The sequence below is a fragment of the Choloepus didactylus genome, chromosome 7, assembly GCF_015220235.1.
Source record: "Choloepus didactylus isolate mChoDid1 chromosome 7, mChoDid1.pri, whole genome shotgun sequence".
In the NCBI taxonomy this organism is placed as follows: Eukaryota; Metazoa; Chordata; class Mammalia; order Pilosa; family Megalonychidae; genus Choloepus; species Choloepus didactylus.
In genome coordinates this window covers 98,691,286-98,706,291 of record NC_051313.1, presented here as the reverse complement: position 1 = coordinate 98,706,291, position 15,006 = coordinate 98,691,286, and the positions used below count along the sequence as shown (strand labels likewise).

Here is a 15,006-nt window from a genome sequence, read left to right as displayed (position 1 = left end):
AGTCAAAGAAACAATGGGGATGTATTCAAGGTAGTGTGAGAGGAATGACACTGAAACTGAATCCCTTGAAATCTCAGATTCCAGGTCTGACTCTATCTTATCAATGTGACCCATGTTTAAAATTTTCAGTATGTAACCAGTCTTCTTCTGTAACTTCTGAATTTTTTATTTTCACCAAAGGTGTATGGAGAGGCAGCCCTGTGACATAGGTATGAGACATATCTTTTTGTGGAAGTCATTTTTGTCATGAGGCAGTAGTACAGAAAAAGGCTAAATTCCTACCAGTTAAATAATTCCTTAAACTAGAATGATGGTGTCAAAGGAGTGTCATATAATTGGCTCTTGAAGGCATTTATCCAATGAATGGTTTGTATTAAATTCAATTAAACAAGAGTTAAATATCTGCTATGGAAATCATTTCATGTGATAAGCACATTTTCCACGTTTCATGTGGAAAATAAAATGAAGATGTACCTCCTAGACCTAGAATTCCCGACCTTCTGGCACTTCTAGTATCACTGGGGAGACAGGTCATCTGTTTTCCAGATTACCTGATTATATAATTAGTCATGTCATATAGAAAGTGCTCAGAAGAAGAGAGATGTGTGCTAGAGAGACTTAAAAAGGCTTTGAGGAAGAACTGGGATTGGGCCCAGATTTGGAATGCCATTAAGTGAAGGAAAAGATTACTCTAGAGAGAGCAACAAGAGCAAGGGACCAGGAATTAGGAATAAGTATGACATGTTTGGGGAGACCTGTGTGGCTAAGCAGAGAGTTTGTGTTGGACAGTAATAAGGAATTACAGGAGTGTCTTTCAAAAGTTCTCTCTGTCAGAGCTGACTTTTAAGTAAAGATGAATCAAAATAATATTTTTCTGATGGACAGAGTTAAAATAACAGGAATTCTAAAAGTTCTTTGTGAAGAGTAATTGTGGATTACCAGTATATGGTAAGTAATGTCAAAGGAAGGGCATGTGTAACAAAAGATTCTAGCTCTCTGCTTGTATATTTTTTTCAGCTTTTTATCTCAGGGCACTAGGTTCTGAAAGTCTAAATATATGAGTTATCTTATACTGGCTGTCATACTTTGACCCTGCCTTTTAAATGAATCCAAAAGAAGTTCTCAGACATTTAGTGCTCCAGAAATTTGAAAGTTTTTCCTCACGCTCTGGGCATCTTTATTGCCTTATTCAAGCAATACTTAGAGTTATCCATTATATATGAAGGAGGCACTGTGCTAGGCACTGAGAATCCAAGACTAGGTATAAGCCCATATCTCAAAGGCTTTTACAATCTAGTGAGTAATGCATATCAGTAAGCATGTAATTGCCATATAGTGTGATAATGCTACATTTGGAAAGAATGTCAGTGGTTCTGCATCCCAAAATTACCTGTAAAAATATGGATCCTGAAACTTCCATTTTCAGCAATGATAGATTAGGTATTTATGGAAATCCCTCCTAATATGTCATAATTTAAAATGCTGATTTTATATATATTTATATATATATTTTATATATATTTATATATATATTTTTGGCATGTTGGATTTGGTAACAAGTAAGGGGATTCTGCAGGGGCTAGAAGTGACACGAAATCACCAATGCATAAAGATAAACAAATACTAGAATTGGCGTTTATAGAAGACCACACAGGAAGGGCAGGAGACAAGGCCACAGGAATAGCAGGGTGAGAGGTCAGGGATGGGCTATCAGAAGGATAACCATTAGTGAGTGAACTAGGAAAAAACTCCTCCTGCAGGGGTAAACAGGGATGCTTGCCTCTTTGTGCCTTGGCTTTTGAGTAGAACAGGATGAAAGAAGTCTCCCTGAGATCCCCACAAACCTGTACTTTCATATGTGTGGGGCCAGCATTTACATCTCTTTTGTGTCCCCATAATGCTAAGCTGAAATTAAAAGTAGTGTGGCTTAATAATGCCCACAGGTACCCATCAAAGGAGAATGGAAATCCACTTTGAAAGAACTACTTTATTTTTTTTGTAATCCACAGATAATCCTCAAACTTTGTTAGTAGCTTTAATTTCCCTTTCCCCCACCCTCTCCCCCACCCCTTTTTTTTAAAAAAATATTGTGGTAAAATATCTATAACACAAATTTTGCCATTTTAACTAATTTTAAGTGCACAATTCAGTGTCATTTTTTACATTCACAAAGTTGAGCAACTGTCACCACTATTTCCAAAACTTTCTTGTCACCCCAAACAGAAATTCTGTATCTATTAAGCAATAACTTCCAATTTTCCCCTTCTGCCATTCTCTGGTAAACTCTAATCTGCTTTCTGTCTCTATGAATATGCCTATTCTAGGTATTTCATGTAAGTAAAATCACACAATATTTGTCCTTTCATGGAAAGAATTGCTTTGTGTAGTCAGGCCTCAAAAATTCCCACAAATAAAAATCACCAAGCACATCTTTAATGCAAAGAATTTCCACTTGCCTAGAACCATGAGGTCACAAAAAATCACCATAAAATAATAATAATAATCCCAATGAACTAGTCAGAAGAAACAACTGCATACAGACGTGAAAAGAATGAAAACATGTGAATTATAGACAATATAAAATAACTATGTCTAATTTTTTTTAAAGTAAAAATATGGCGAAGGAATAAGAGATTATCAAAATTGACTAAGTAGATTTGGGAAAGAACTAGAGAATTTCTAAAAATAATAAACATAAACACTGAAATGAGAAAGGCAGTGAATAGGTAAAATAGCAGATTAGCCACAGCTGAAGAGAGAATTAATGACCTGGAAGATAATCTAAAGGAATTACCAAGGGCACAGAACAAAAACATTAAGAGATGAAAAAATTAAAAGAGAGTTTAAGATATGTGGAGAACAGGTCCAATGTAGGTTTAACTGGAATTCTAATAGGAGAGACTAATGATAAATAAGGGAAAAGCAATATTCAAAGAGAAAATGGCTAATAATTTCCCAGAATTTATGAAAGACACTAACCTCAGATTTAGGATGTCCCGTGACCCTCAAGCAGGATAAAATCTACACCTAGATATATCTTAATCAAACTTAAGAACACCAGAGACTAAAAAAATCTTACAAGCAGCCAGAAAAAAGAATTACCAACAGCTAATTTCTTAGAAGAAACGGAAACGTAGTGATTTAGAGAGCTATTTCAACATCTATATCTCAGTTGATAGAACAAGTGCATACAAAATCAGCAAAGACATAGAAGAACAGTATCAACCAAGTTGATCTAATTGACATTTATAGAACACTCCAGCCAGTGATAGCAGAATATACATTTTCCTTAGTGCACACAGAACATTTACCAAGAAAGACCCTATTCTGGACCATACAACAAATCTCAGTCAACTTAAAATAATTCAGATTAGTCATACAAACCATGTTCTCTGACCACAGTAGAAATAAATTAGAAATCACTAACAAAAGATACTTGGAAAATCCATAGATATTCAGAAACCAAATGACATACTTCTGAATAACCCATGGGTCAAAGAAGAAATCAAAAAGGAAACTAGAAATTATTTTAAACTGAATGAAAATTAAAACACAAGAGATGAAAATTTCTGGGATGGAGTTAAACCAGAGCTTAGCAGCAAATTATAGCTGTAAATATGTAGAAAAGATGAAAGATCTCCAAGCAATGACTCTAGTTTCTACCTTAAGAAACTACAAAAATAAGAACAAATTTGTAGTTTTAAGATCTTTCACCAAGAAAACTCCAGGCCTAAATGGCTTTACTGGTGAATAAATTCTGGGAAATTATTAGCCATTTTCTCTATGCTTAAGAAGTGAAAGAATACCAATTCTACACAAGCTCTTCCAGATAATTGAAGGGGAGGAACATTTCCTAACTTATTCTATGGGGCCAGCATTATCCTGATACCCAACTCAGAAAAATACAGTACAAAAGAAAACTCTAAATGAATATCCTTCATGAACATCAGTGTAAAAGTTCTTTAAAAATTTTTAGCAAATTGAATCCAACAGTGTATAAAAAGAATAATATATCCTGACCAAGTGAGTTTATCCCAAAAATGCAAGGTTGATTGAACATTTGAAAATCATTCTGTGTAATTCATTATATTAACAGACTAAAAAAGAAAAGAAACCAACATATAATCATTTATTGTATTCAGAAAAGGCATTCAACAAAATCCTATATCCAGTCTTGATTAAAAAAAAAAAAAACCTGTAGCAAACTAGGAACAGAAAAAGATGTGGGACTAGGCATTAGACACTGGGAGAAGGATCCCTAGGATGATAGGGCTTTTAAGATGCATGATTGGGGAAATTATCAGCCCCTTTCCTGACATGATCAAGTACTGGGATACAAACCTTATGTACAATGTAGCATAGCCTAAGCCTACTTCCCTGTTTTTCCATTTTTGCAGTTATCAGTGAGGAGATTACCAGCCTACTTCTCATCCCCACCCAGTGATCAGGATTCTGGGTCCAACCTTATGTTTGCTGGTATACGTGTCATTCTGCCAGAACTGATTGACTGCTTTATGGTTTCCATAGAGACCAAGCTGCAGAGAATCAGTCTTAAAACAGGCCAACCCTTCATTCTCATAAAACAGTATGAAAAAATGGAATTTATTCCAAGAATGCAAGGTTCAGTCTTTATTTGAATAAATTTGAATAAATTTTTGAAAATTTATTGATTTACCCCATAAATGGATGACTGTAATCATCTCAATGATTGCCCTGCCCCCTGTTCCTGGGATTAGGTAGGACTCTTCTAATAGTAGTGGTCACTGCTGAAATGAATTTCTTTTTGTGTAGTTGTTTTTTTTGTGTGTGTGTCTGTCTCCTCTTACAGAATGTTATATCCATGAAGGCAGGAATCGCATCTTTATTGTTCATTGTTGTAGTCTCAGTATGTAGCTGTGCACCTGGTGCCTAGTTTATGTGGTCTCTAATAATTTGCTGCATGACTGAATAAATGGGTGGAGTTTAAACTAAATAACTTGGGGTCCCTCCTAGGTCTAAGACTATGTGTATAGAAGGGCATTTATTCTTTCCCCTGGAATGATTACTTCTATACATTAATCCTAAAATTAGTAACATGGCATGATAGTTCAAACTGAATATGGGAGAGAGACATTATAAAAACCATTTAGGATATTATTTTTGTGTCCTGTCAACAACTGAAATACACAGTTTTATATTCTGATGGGAATATAAGGGAGTTCTTGAACCTTGAGCAAAGAAAAATACTGTATTCCCTCGGGTTCTCAAGAATGCCCAGCTGTGTGTGTCAGTCTTCCTTCCCGTACTCATTCCTTCTCTTTTTCTCCCTCTTCTATCTTATGATAGAGGACTTCCCTCAGTGTGTGCTGGAAATCTCTGATCAAGAGGTGTTGGAATGGTATACTGCCAAAGACTTTATCGTTGGGAAACCACTCACTATACTTGGGAGAACATTCTTTATTTATGATTGTGATCCATTTACTCGACGGTATTACCAAGAAAAGTTTGGAATCACCAATTTACCACGTATTGATGTGAGCAAGAAGGAGCCACCTCCCGTAAAACAGGTAATGGAACACCACTGAGTATGGTGAAAGAATTAATCTTTTGATATAGAAATTTAAGAAAAAGGAAAAAAATGACTTATATGAAGAGCTGATTAAAAAAAAGGACAAAGTATATAACATAAAGCAGTTCACAAAAGAAGAAATAAAGAAGAAATTCCTATGGCCAATAAACATGTGAAAAAAGGTCCTCAATCTAACTGATAAATAATTAAATGAAAATAATGAAGTGTTTTGATCTATCTGATTTGCAGAGATTAAAAAGACTCACTAGAGGCGGGGCAAGATGGCAGACTGGTGAGCTGTATGTTTTAGTTACTCCTCCAGGAAAGTAGGTAGAAAGCCAGGAACTGCGTGGACTGGACACCACAGAGCAATCTGACTTTGGGCATACTTCATACAACACTCATGAAAACGTGGAACTGCTGAGATCAGCGAAATCTGTAAGTTTTTGCGGCCAGGGGACCCGCGCACCTCCCTGCCAGGCTCAGTCCCGTGGGAGCAGGGGCTGTCAGCTCCGGGAAGGAGAAGGGAGAACTGCAGTGGCAGCCCTTATCGGAAACTCATTCTGCTGATCCAAACTCCAACCATAGATAGACTGAGACCAGACACCAGAGAATCTGAGAGCAGCCAGCCCAGCAGAGAGGAGACAGGCATAGAAAAAAAACAACACAAAAAACTCCAAAATAAAAGTGGAGGATTTTTGGAGTTCTGGTGAACATAGAAAGGGGAAGGGCAGAGCTCAAGCCCGAGCTCAGGCCCTGAGGCTAATATGCAAATCCCGAAGAAAAGCTTATCTCTCTGCCCTGTGGACTGTTCCTTAATGGCCCTAATTGCTTTGTCTCTTAGCATTTCAATAACCCATTAGATCTCTGAGGAGGGCTGTTTTTGTTTTTTTGTTTTTTTTTTTAATCCTTTTTTCTTTTTCTAAAACAATTACTCTAAGAAGCCCAATACAGAAAGCTTCAAAGACTTGCAATTTGGGCAGGTCAAGTCAAGAGCAGAACTAGGAGAGATCTGAGACAAAACGCAATAATCCAGTGGCTGAGAAAATTCACTAAACACCACAACTTCCCAAGAAAAGGGGGGTGTCCGCTCACAGCCATCATCCTGGTGGACAGGAAACACTCCTGCCCATCGCCAGCCCTATAGCCCAGAACTTCCCCAGACAACCCAGTGTGATGGAAGTGCTTCAAATAACAGGCACACACCACAAAACTGGGCGTGGACATTAGCCTTCCCTGCAACCTCAGCTGATTGTCCCAGAGTTGGGAAGGTAGAGCAGTGTGAATTAACAAAGCCCCATTCAGCCATCATTTCAGCAGACTGGGAGCCTCCCTACACAGCCCAGCAGCCCAGAACTGCCCTGGGGGGATGGCACTCACCTGTGACATAGCACAGTCATCCCTCAACAGAGGACCCGGGGTGCACGGCCTGGAAGAGGGGCCCACTTGCAAGTCTCAGGAGCCATACGCCAATACCAAGGACTTGTGGGTCAGTGGCAGAGACAAACTGTGGCAGGACTGAACTGAAGGATTAGACTATTGCAGCAGCTTTAAAACTCTAGGATCACCAGGGAGATTTGATTGTTAGAGCCACCCCCCCCCTCCCTGACTGCCCAGAAACATGCCCCATATACAGGGCAGGCAACACCAACTACACATGCAAGCTTGGTACACCAATTGGACCCCACAAGACTCACTCCCCCACTCACCAAAAAGGCTAAGCAGGGGAGAACTGGCTTGTGGAGAACAGGTGTCTCGTGGACGCCACCTGCTGGTTAGTTAGAGAAAGTGTACTCCACGAAGCTGTACATCTGATAAATTAGAGATAAGGACTTCAATTGGTCTACAAATCCTAAAAGAACCCTATCAAGTTCAGCAAATGCCACGAGGCCAAAAACAACAGAAATTATAAAGCATATGAAAAAAACAGACGATATGGATAACACAAGCCCAAGCACCCAAATCAAAAGACCAGAAGAGACACAGCACCTAGACCAGCTACTGAAAGAACTAAAGATGAACAATGAGACCATAGTACGGGAGACAGAGGAAATCAAGAGGACCCTAGAAGAGCATAAAGAAGACATTGCAAGACTAAATAAAAAAATGGATGATCTTATGGAAATTAAAGAAACTGTTGACCAAATTAAAAAGATTCTGGACACTCATAGTACAAGACTAGAGGAAGTTGAACAACGAATCAGTGACCTGGAAGATGACAGAATGGAAAATGAAAGCATAAAAGAAAGAATGGGGAAAAAAATTGAAAAAATCGAAATGGACCTCAGGGATATGATAGATAATATGAAACGTCCAAATATAAGACTCATTGGTGTCCCAGAAGGGGAAGAAAAGGGTAAAGGTCTAGGAAGAGTATTCAAAGAAATTGTTGGGGAAAACTTCCCAAATCTTCTAAACAACATAAATACAGAAATCATAAATGCTCAGCGAACCCCAAATAGAATAAATCCAAATAAACCCACTCCGAGACATATACTGATCACACTGTCAAACACAGAAGAGAAGGAGCAAGTTCTTAAAGCAAAAGAGAAAAGCAATTCACCACATACAAAGGAAACAGCATAAGACTAAGTAGTGACTACTCAGCAGCCACCATGGAGGCAAGAAGGCAGTGGCACGATATATTTAAAATTCTGAGTGAGAAAAATTTCCAGCCAAGAATACTTTATCCAGCAAAGCTCTCCTTCAAATTTGAGGGAGAGCTTAAATTTTTCACAGACAAACAAATGCTGAGAGAATTTGCTAACAAGAGACCTGCCCTACTGGAGATCCTCAAGGGAGCCCTACAGACAGAGAAACAAAGAAAGGACAGAGAGACTTGGAGAAAGGTTCAGTACTAAAGAGATTCGGTGTGGGTACAATAAAGGATATTAATAGACAGAGGGGAAAAATATGACAAACATAAACCAAAGGATAAGATGGCTGATTCAAGAAATGCCTTCACGGTTATAACGTTGAATGTAAATGGATTAAACTCCCCAATTAAAAGATATAGATTCGCAGAATGGATCAAAAAAAATGAACCATCAATATGTTGCATACAAGAAACTCATCTTAGACACAGGGACACAAAGAAACTGAAAGTGAAAGGATGGAAAAAAATATTTCATGCAAGCTACAGCCAAAAGAAAGCAGGTGTAGCAATATTAATCTCAGATAAAATAGACTTCAAATGCAGGGATGTTTTGAGAGACAAAGAAGGCCACTACATACTAATAAAAGGGGCAATTCAGCAAGAAGAAATAACAATCGTAAATGTCTATGCACCCAATCAAGGTGCCACAAAATACATGAGAGAAACACTGGCAAAACTAAAGGAAGCAATTGATGTTTCCACAATAATTGTGGGAGACTTCAACACATCACTCTCTCCTATAGATAGATCAGCCAGACAGAAGACCAATAAGGACATTGAAAACCTAAACAATCTGATAAATGAATTAGATTTAACAGACATATACAGGACATTACATCCCAAATCACCAGGATACACATACTTTTCTAGTGCTCATGGAACTTTCTCCAGAATAGATCATATGCTGGGACATAAAACAAGCCTCAATAAATTTAAAAAGATTGAAATTATTCAAAGCACATTCTCTGACCACAATGGAATACAATTAGAAGTCAATAACCATCAGAGACTTAGAAAATTCACAAATACCTGGAGGTTAAACAACACACTCCTAAACAATCAGTGGGTTAAAGAAGAAATAACAAGAGAAATTGCTAAATAATAGAGACGAATGAAAATGAGAACACAACATACCAAAACCTATGGGATGCAGCAAAAGCAGTGCTAAGGGGGAAATTTATAGCACTAAACGCATATATTAAAAAGGAAGAAAGAGCCAAAATCAAAGAACTAATGGATCAACTGAAGAAGCTAGAAAATGAACAGCAAACCAATCCTAAACCAAGTAGAAGAAGAGAAATAACAAGGATTAAAGCAGAAATAAATGACATAGAGAACAAAAAAACAAGAGAGGATAAATATCACCAAAAGTTGGTTCTTTGAGAAGATCAATAAGATTGACAAGCCCCTAGCTAGACTGACAAAATCAAAAAGAGAGAAGACCCATATAAACAAAATAATGAATGAAAAAGGTGACATAACTGCAGATCCTGAAGAAATTAAAAAAATTATAAGAGGATATTATGAACAACTGTATGGCAACAAACTGGATAATGTAGAGGAAATGGACAATTTCCTGGAAACATATGAACAACCTAGACTGACCAGAGAAGAAATAGAAGACCTCAACCAACCCATCACAAGCAAAGAGATCCAATCAGTCATCAAAAATCTTCCCACAAATAAATGCCCAGGGCCAGATGGCTTCACAGGGGAATTCTACCAAACTTTCCAGAAAGAACTGACACCAATCTTACTCAAACTCTTTCAAAACATTGAAAAAAATGGAACACTACCTAACTCATTTTATGAAGGTAACAGCAATCTAATACCCAAACCAGGCAAAGATGCTACAAAAAAGGAAAACTACCGGCCAATCTCCCTAATGAATATAGATGCAAAAATCCTCAACAAAATACTTGCAAATCGAATCCAAGACACATTAAAAAAATCATACACCATGACCAAGTGGGGTTTATTCCAGGCATGCAAGGATGGTTCAACATAAGAAAATCAATCAATGTATTACAACACATTAACAAGTCAAAAGGGAAAAATCAATTGATCATCTCAATAGATGCTGAAAAAGCATTTGACAAAATCCAACATCCCTTTTTGATAAAAACACTTCAAAAGGTAGGAATTGAAGGAAACTTCCTCAACATGATAAAGAGCATATATGAAAAACCCACAGCCAGCATAGTACTCAATGGTGAGAGACTGAAAGCCTTCCCTCTAAGATCAGGAACAAGACAAGGATGCCCGCTGTCACCACTGTTATTCAACATTGTGCTGGAAGTGCTAGCCAGGGCAATCCGGCAAGACAAAGAAATAAAAGGCATCCAAATTGGAAAAGAAGTAAAACTGTCATTGTTTGCAGATGATAGATCTTATATCTAGAAAACCCTAAGAAATCGACGATACAGCTACTAGAGCTAATAAACAAATTTAGCAAAGTAGCGGGATACAAGATTAATGCACATAAGTCAGTAATGTTTCTATATGCTAGAAATGAACAAACTGAAGAGACACTCAAGAAAAAGATACCATTTTCAATAGCAACTAAAAAAATCAAGTACCTAGGAATAAACTTAACCAAAGATGTAAAAGACGTATACAAAGAAAACTACATAACTCTACTAAAAGAAATAGAAGGGGACCTTAAAAGATGGAAAAATATTCCATGTTCATGGATAGGAAGACTAAATGTCATTAAGATGTCAATTCTACCGAAACTCATCTACAGATTCAATGCAATCCCAATCAAAATTCCAACAACCTACTTTGCAGACTTGGAAAAGCTAGGTATCAAATTTATTTGGAAAGGGAAGATGCCTCGAATTGCTAAAGACACTCTAAAAAAGAAAAACGAAGTGGGAGGACTTACACTCCCTGACTTTGAAGCTTATTATAAAGCCACAGTTGCCAAAACAGCATGGTACTGGCACAAAGATAGACATATAGATCAATGGAATCGAATTGAGAATTCGGAGATAGACCCTCAGATCTATGGCCGACTGATCTTTGATAAGGCCCCCAAAGTCACTGAACTGAGTCATAATGGTCTTTTCAGCAAATGGGGCTGGGAGAGTTGGATATCCATATCCAAAAGAATGAAAGAGGACGCCTACCTCACCCCCTACACAAAAATTAACTCAAAATGGACCAAAGATCTCAATATAAAAGAAAGTACCATAAAACTCCTAGAAGATTATGTAGGAAAACATCTTCAAGACCTTGTATTAGGCGGCCACTTCCTAGACTTTACACCCAAAGCACAAGCAACAAAAGAGAAATTAGATAAATGGGAACTCCTCAAGCTTAGACGTTTCTGCACCTCAAAGGAATTTCTCAAAAAGGTAAAGAGGCAGCCAACTCAATGGGAAAAAATTTTTGGAAACCATGTATCTGACAAAAGACTGATATCTTGCATATATAAAGAAATCCTACAACTCAATGACAATAGTACAGTCGGCCCAATTATAAAATGGGCAAAAGATATGAAAAGACAGTTCTCTGAAGAGGAAATACAAATGGCCAAGAAACACATGAAAAAATGTTCAGCTTCACTAGCTATTAGAGAGATGCAAATTAAGACCACAATGAGATACCATCTAACACCGGTTAGAATGGCTGCCATTAAACAAACAGGAAACTACAAATGCTGGAAGGGATGTGGAGAAATTGGAACTCTTATTCATTGTTGGTGGGACTGTATAATGGTTCAGCCACTCTGGAAGTCAGTCTGGCAGTTCCTTAGAAAACTAGATATAGAGTTACCATTCGATCCAGCGATTGCACTTCTCGGTATATACCCGGAAGATCGGAAAGCAGTGACATGAACATATCTGCACGCCAATGTTCATAGCAGCATTATTCACAATTGCCAAGAGATGGAAACAACCCAAATGTCCTTCAACAGATGAGTGGATAAATAAAATGTGGTATATACACACGATGGAATACTACGTGGCAGTAAGAAGGAACGATCTCGTGAAACATATGACAACATGGATGAACCTTGAAGACATAATGCTGAGCGAAATAAGCCAGGCACAAAAAGAGAAATATTATATGCTACCACTAATGTGAACTTTGAAAAATGTAAAACAAATGGTTTATAAAGTAGAATGTAGGAGAAGTAGCAATAGAGAGCAATTAAGGAAGGGGGAACAATAATCCAAGAAGAACAGATAAGCTATTTAACGTTCTGGGGATGCCCAGGAATGACTATGGTCTGTTAATTTCTGATGGATATAGTAGGAGCAAGTTCACAGAAATGTTGCTATATTAGGTAACTTTCTTGGGGTAAAGTAGGAACATGTTGGAAGTTAAGCAGTTATCTTAGGTTAGTTGTCTTTTTCTTACTCCCTTGTTATGGTCTCTTTGAAATGTTCTTTTATTGTATGTTTGTTTTCTTTTTAACTTTTTTTCATACAGTTGATTTAAAAAAGAAGGGAAAGTTAAAAAAAAAAAACAAACAGGGAAAAAAAAAAGATGTAGTGTCCCCTTGAGGAGCCTGTGGAGAATGCAGGGGTATTCGCCTACCCCACTTCCATGGTTGCTAACATGACCACAGACATAGGGGACTGGTGGTTTGATGGGTTGAGCCCTCTACCACAGGTTTTACCCTTGGGAAGACGGTTGCTGCAAAGGAGAGGCTAGGCCTCCCTATGGTTGTGCCTAAGAGCCTCCTCCCGAATGCCTCTTTGTTGCTCAGATGTGGCCCTGTCTCTCTAGCTAAGCCAACTTGAAAGGTGAAATCACTGCCCTCCCCCCTACGTGGGATCAGACACCCAGGGGAGTGAATCTCCCTGGCAACGTGGAATATGACTCCCGGGGAGGAATGTAGACCTGGCATCGTGGGACGGAGAACATCTTCCTGACCAAAAGGGGGATGTGAAAGGAAATGAAATAAGCTTCAGTGGCAGAGAGATTCCAAAAGGAGCCGAGAGGTCACTCTGGTGGGCACTCTTACGCACACTTTAGACAACCCTTTTTAGGTTCTAAAGAATTGGGGTAGCTGGTGGTGGATACCTGAAACTATCAAACTACAACCCAGAACCCATGAATCTCGAAGACAGTTGTATAAAAATGTAGCTTATGAGGGGTGACAATGGGATTGGGAAAGCCATAAGGACCACACTCCACTTTGTCTAGTTTATGGATGGATGAATAGAAAAATAGGGAAGGAAACAAACAGACAAAGGCACCCAGTGTTCTTTTTTACTTCAATTGCTCTTTTTCACTCTAATTATTATTCTTGTTATTTTTGTGTGTGTGCTAATGAATGTGTCAGGGATTGATTTGGGTGATGAATGTACCACTATGTAATGGTACTGTAAACAATCAAAAGTATGATTTGTTTTGTATGACTGCGTGGTATGTGAATATATCTCAATAAAATGAAGATTAAAAAAAAAAAAAAAAAAAAGACTCACTATAGCCAGTATTTGCCTTGGTTTGAAGAAATGGGCATTTTCATATACTGTTAATGAGAGAGCCAAGCAGAATGACCTTTCTGAAGGGCAGTTTGTTATCATTTTTGTTTTTGTTTTTTTTTTACAAACAAAATACTATATGCCTCTTGATTTAGAAAATCTGCTTTGGAGAATATAAAAAGATATGTGCAAGGATGTGTATTATTGCAGCATTATTTATCATAAAACAGTATGTAAGGAGATTGGCAAAATAAATTATCCTACATCCATCTGTACAACTGAAGGTTAAAAATAAAGAAAGTAATTCTGTGCATATTAACATGGAAAAATGTCCATGGAGTGTGTGTGTGTGTGTGTGTGTGTGTGTGTGTGTATTTAAATTCAGTTTTATTGAGATATATTCAAATGCTGTACAGTCATCCACGGTGTACAGTCAATTGTTCACATTACCATCATATAGTTTTACATTCATCACCCCAGTCAATTTTTTAACATTTTCCTTACTCCAGAAAGAATAAAAATAAAAGTAGAAAAGAATGCCCGGAGCATTCCATCTCCCCTACCCTGTTTTTCGTTGAGTTTTTGTCCACATTTTTCTACTCATCTGTCCGTACACTGGATAAAGGGAGTGTGGGCCACAAGGTTTTATAATCACATAGTCACACCATGTAAGCTACATAGTTATGCAGTCATCTTCAGGAATCAAGGCTACTGGGTTGCAGTTTGACAGTTTCAGGTATTTCCTTCTAGCTATTCCAATACATTAAAAACTAAAAAGGGATATCTATATGAGTGTATAAGAATGCCCTCCAGAATGACCTCTTGACTCCATTTGAAATCTCCCAGCCACTGAAACTTTATTTTGTTTCATTTTGCTTCCCCCTTTTGATCAAGAAGGTTTTCTCAATCCCACGATGCTGGGTCCAGGCTCATCCCTGGGAGTCATGTCCCACATTGCCAGGGAGATTTATACCCCTTGGAGTCATGTCCCACGTAGGGGGACATGGTATATTTTAAAGTAAATATATAAAATATGGTCCTATTTTTATATATTACCATATACAATATCTCTTTATATATGCTAAGGAAAAGACCTGGAGGAATATACATCATAACATTAACAGTGGTTAGTTCAACATGTGGGAATGGGGAAGTAGAGAAGGAAAGGGAAAATGACAAGGGACCTTTCTTTATATACTCCCATGTGTAGCTTTAATATGTATGTTTTTTTACACCAAGCCCTGTATTACTTTAATAATATTTTTTGTTTTGATTAAAAAATAGAGAGTCGTTTAAAATTCTAGAACCCTAGGGCATTTCATTATTCCTTGTCTATTTATCAAACCCTTTGGCCTAAAAAG

The 15,006-nt window shown here is 37.7% G+C and overlaps 1 protein-coding gene across 1 annotated transcript in view; it reads left to right on the top strand.

Moving 5' to 3' along the window:
* Positions 1-15,006, top strand: part of EFHC1 (EF-hand domain containing 1) — a 114,731-nt gene that overhangs the window by 37,196 nt on the left and 62,529 nt on the right. The window contains exon 6 of the mRNA XM_037844773.1: positions 5,326-5,546. Coding sequence (XP_037700701.1) covers positions 5,326-5,546 — 221 coding nt within the window. The remainder of the gene's footprint in view (positions 1-5,325; positions 5,547-15,006) is intronic.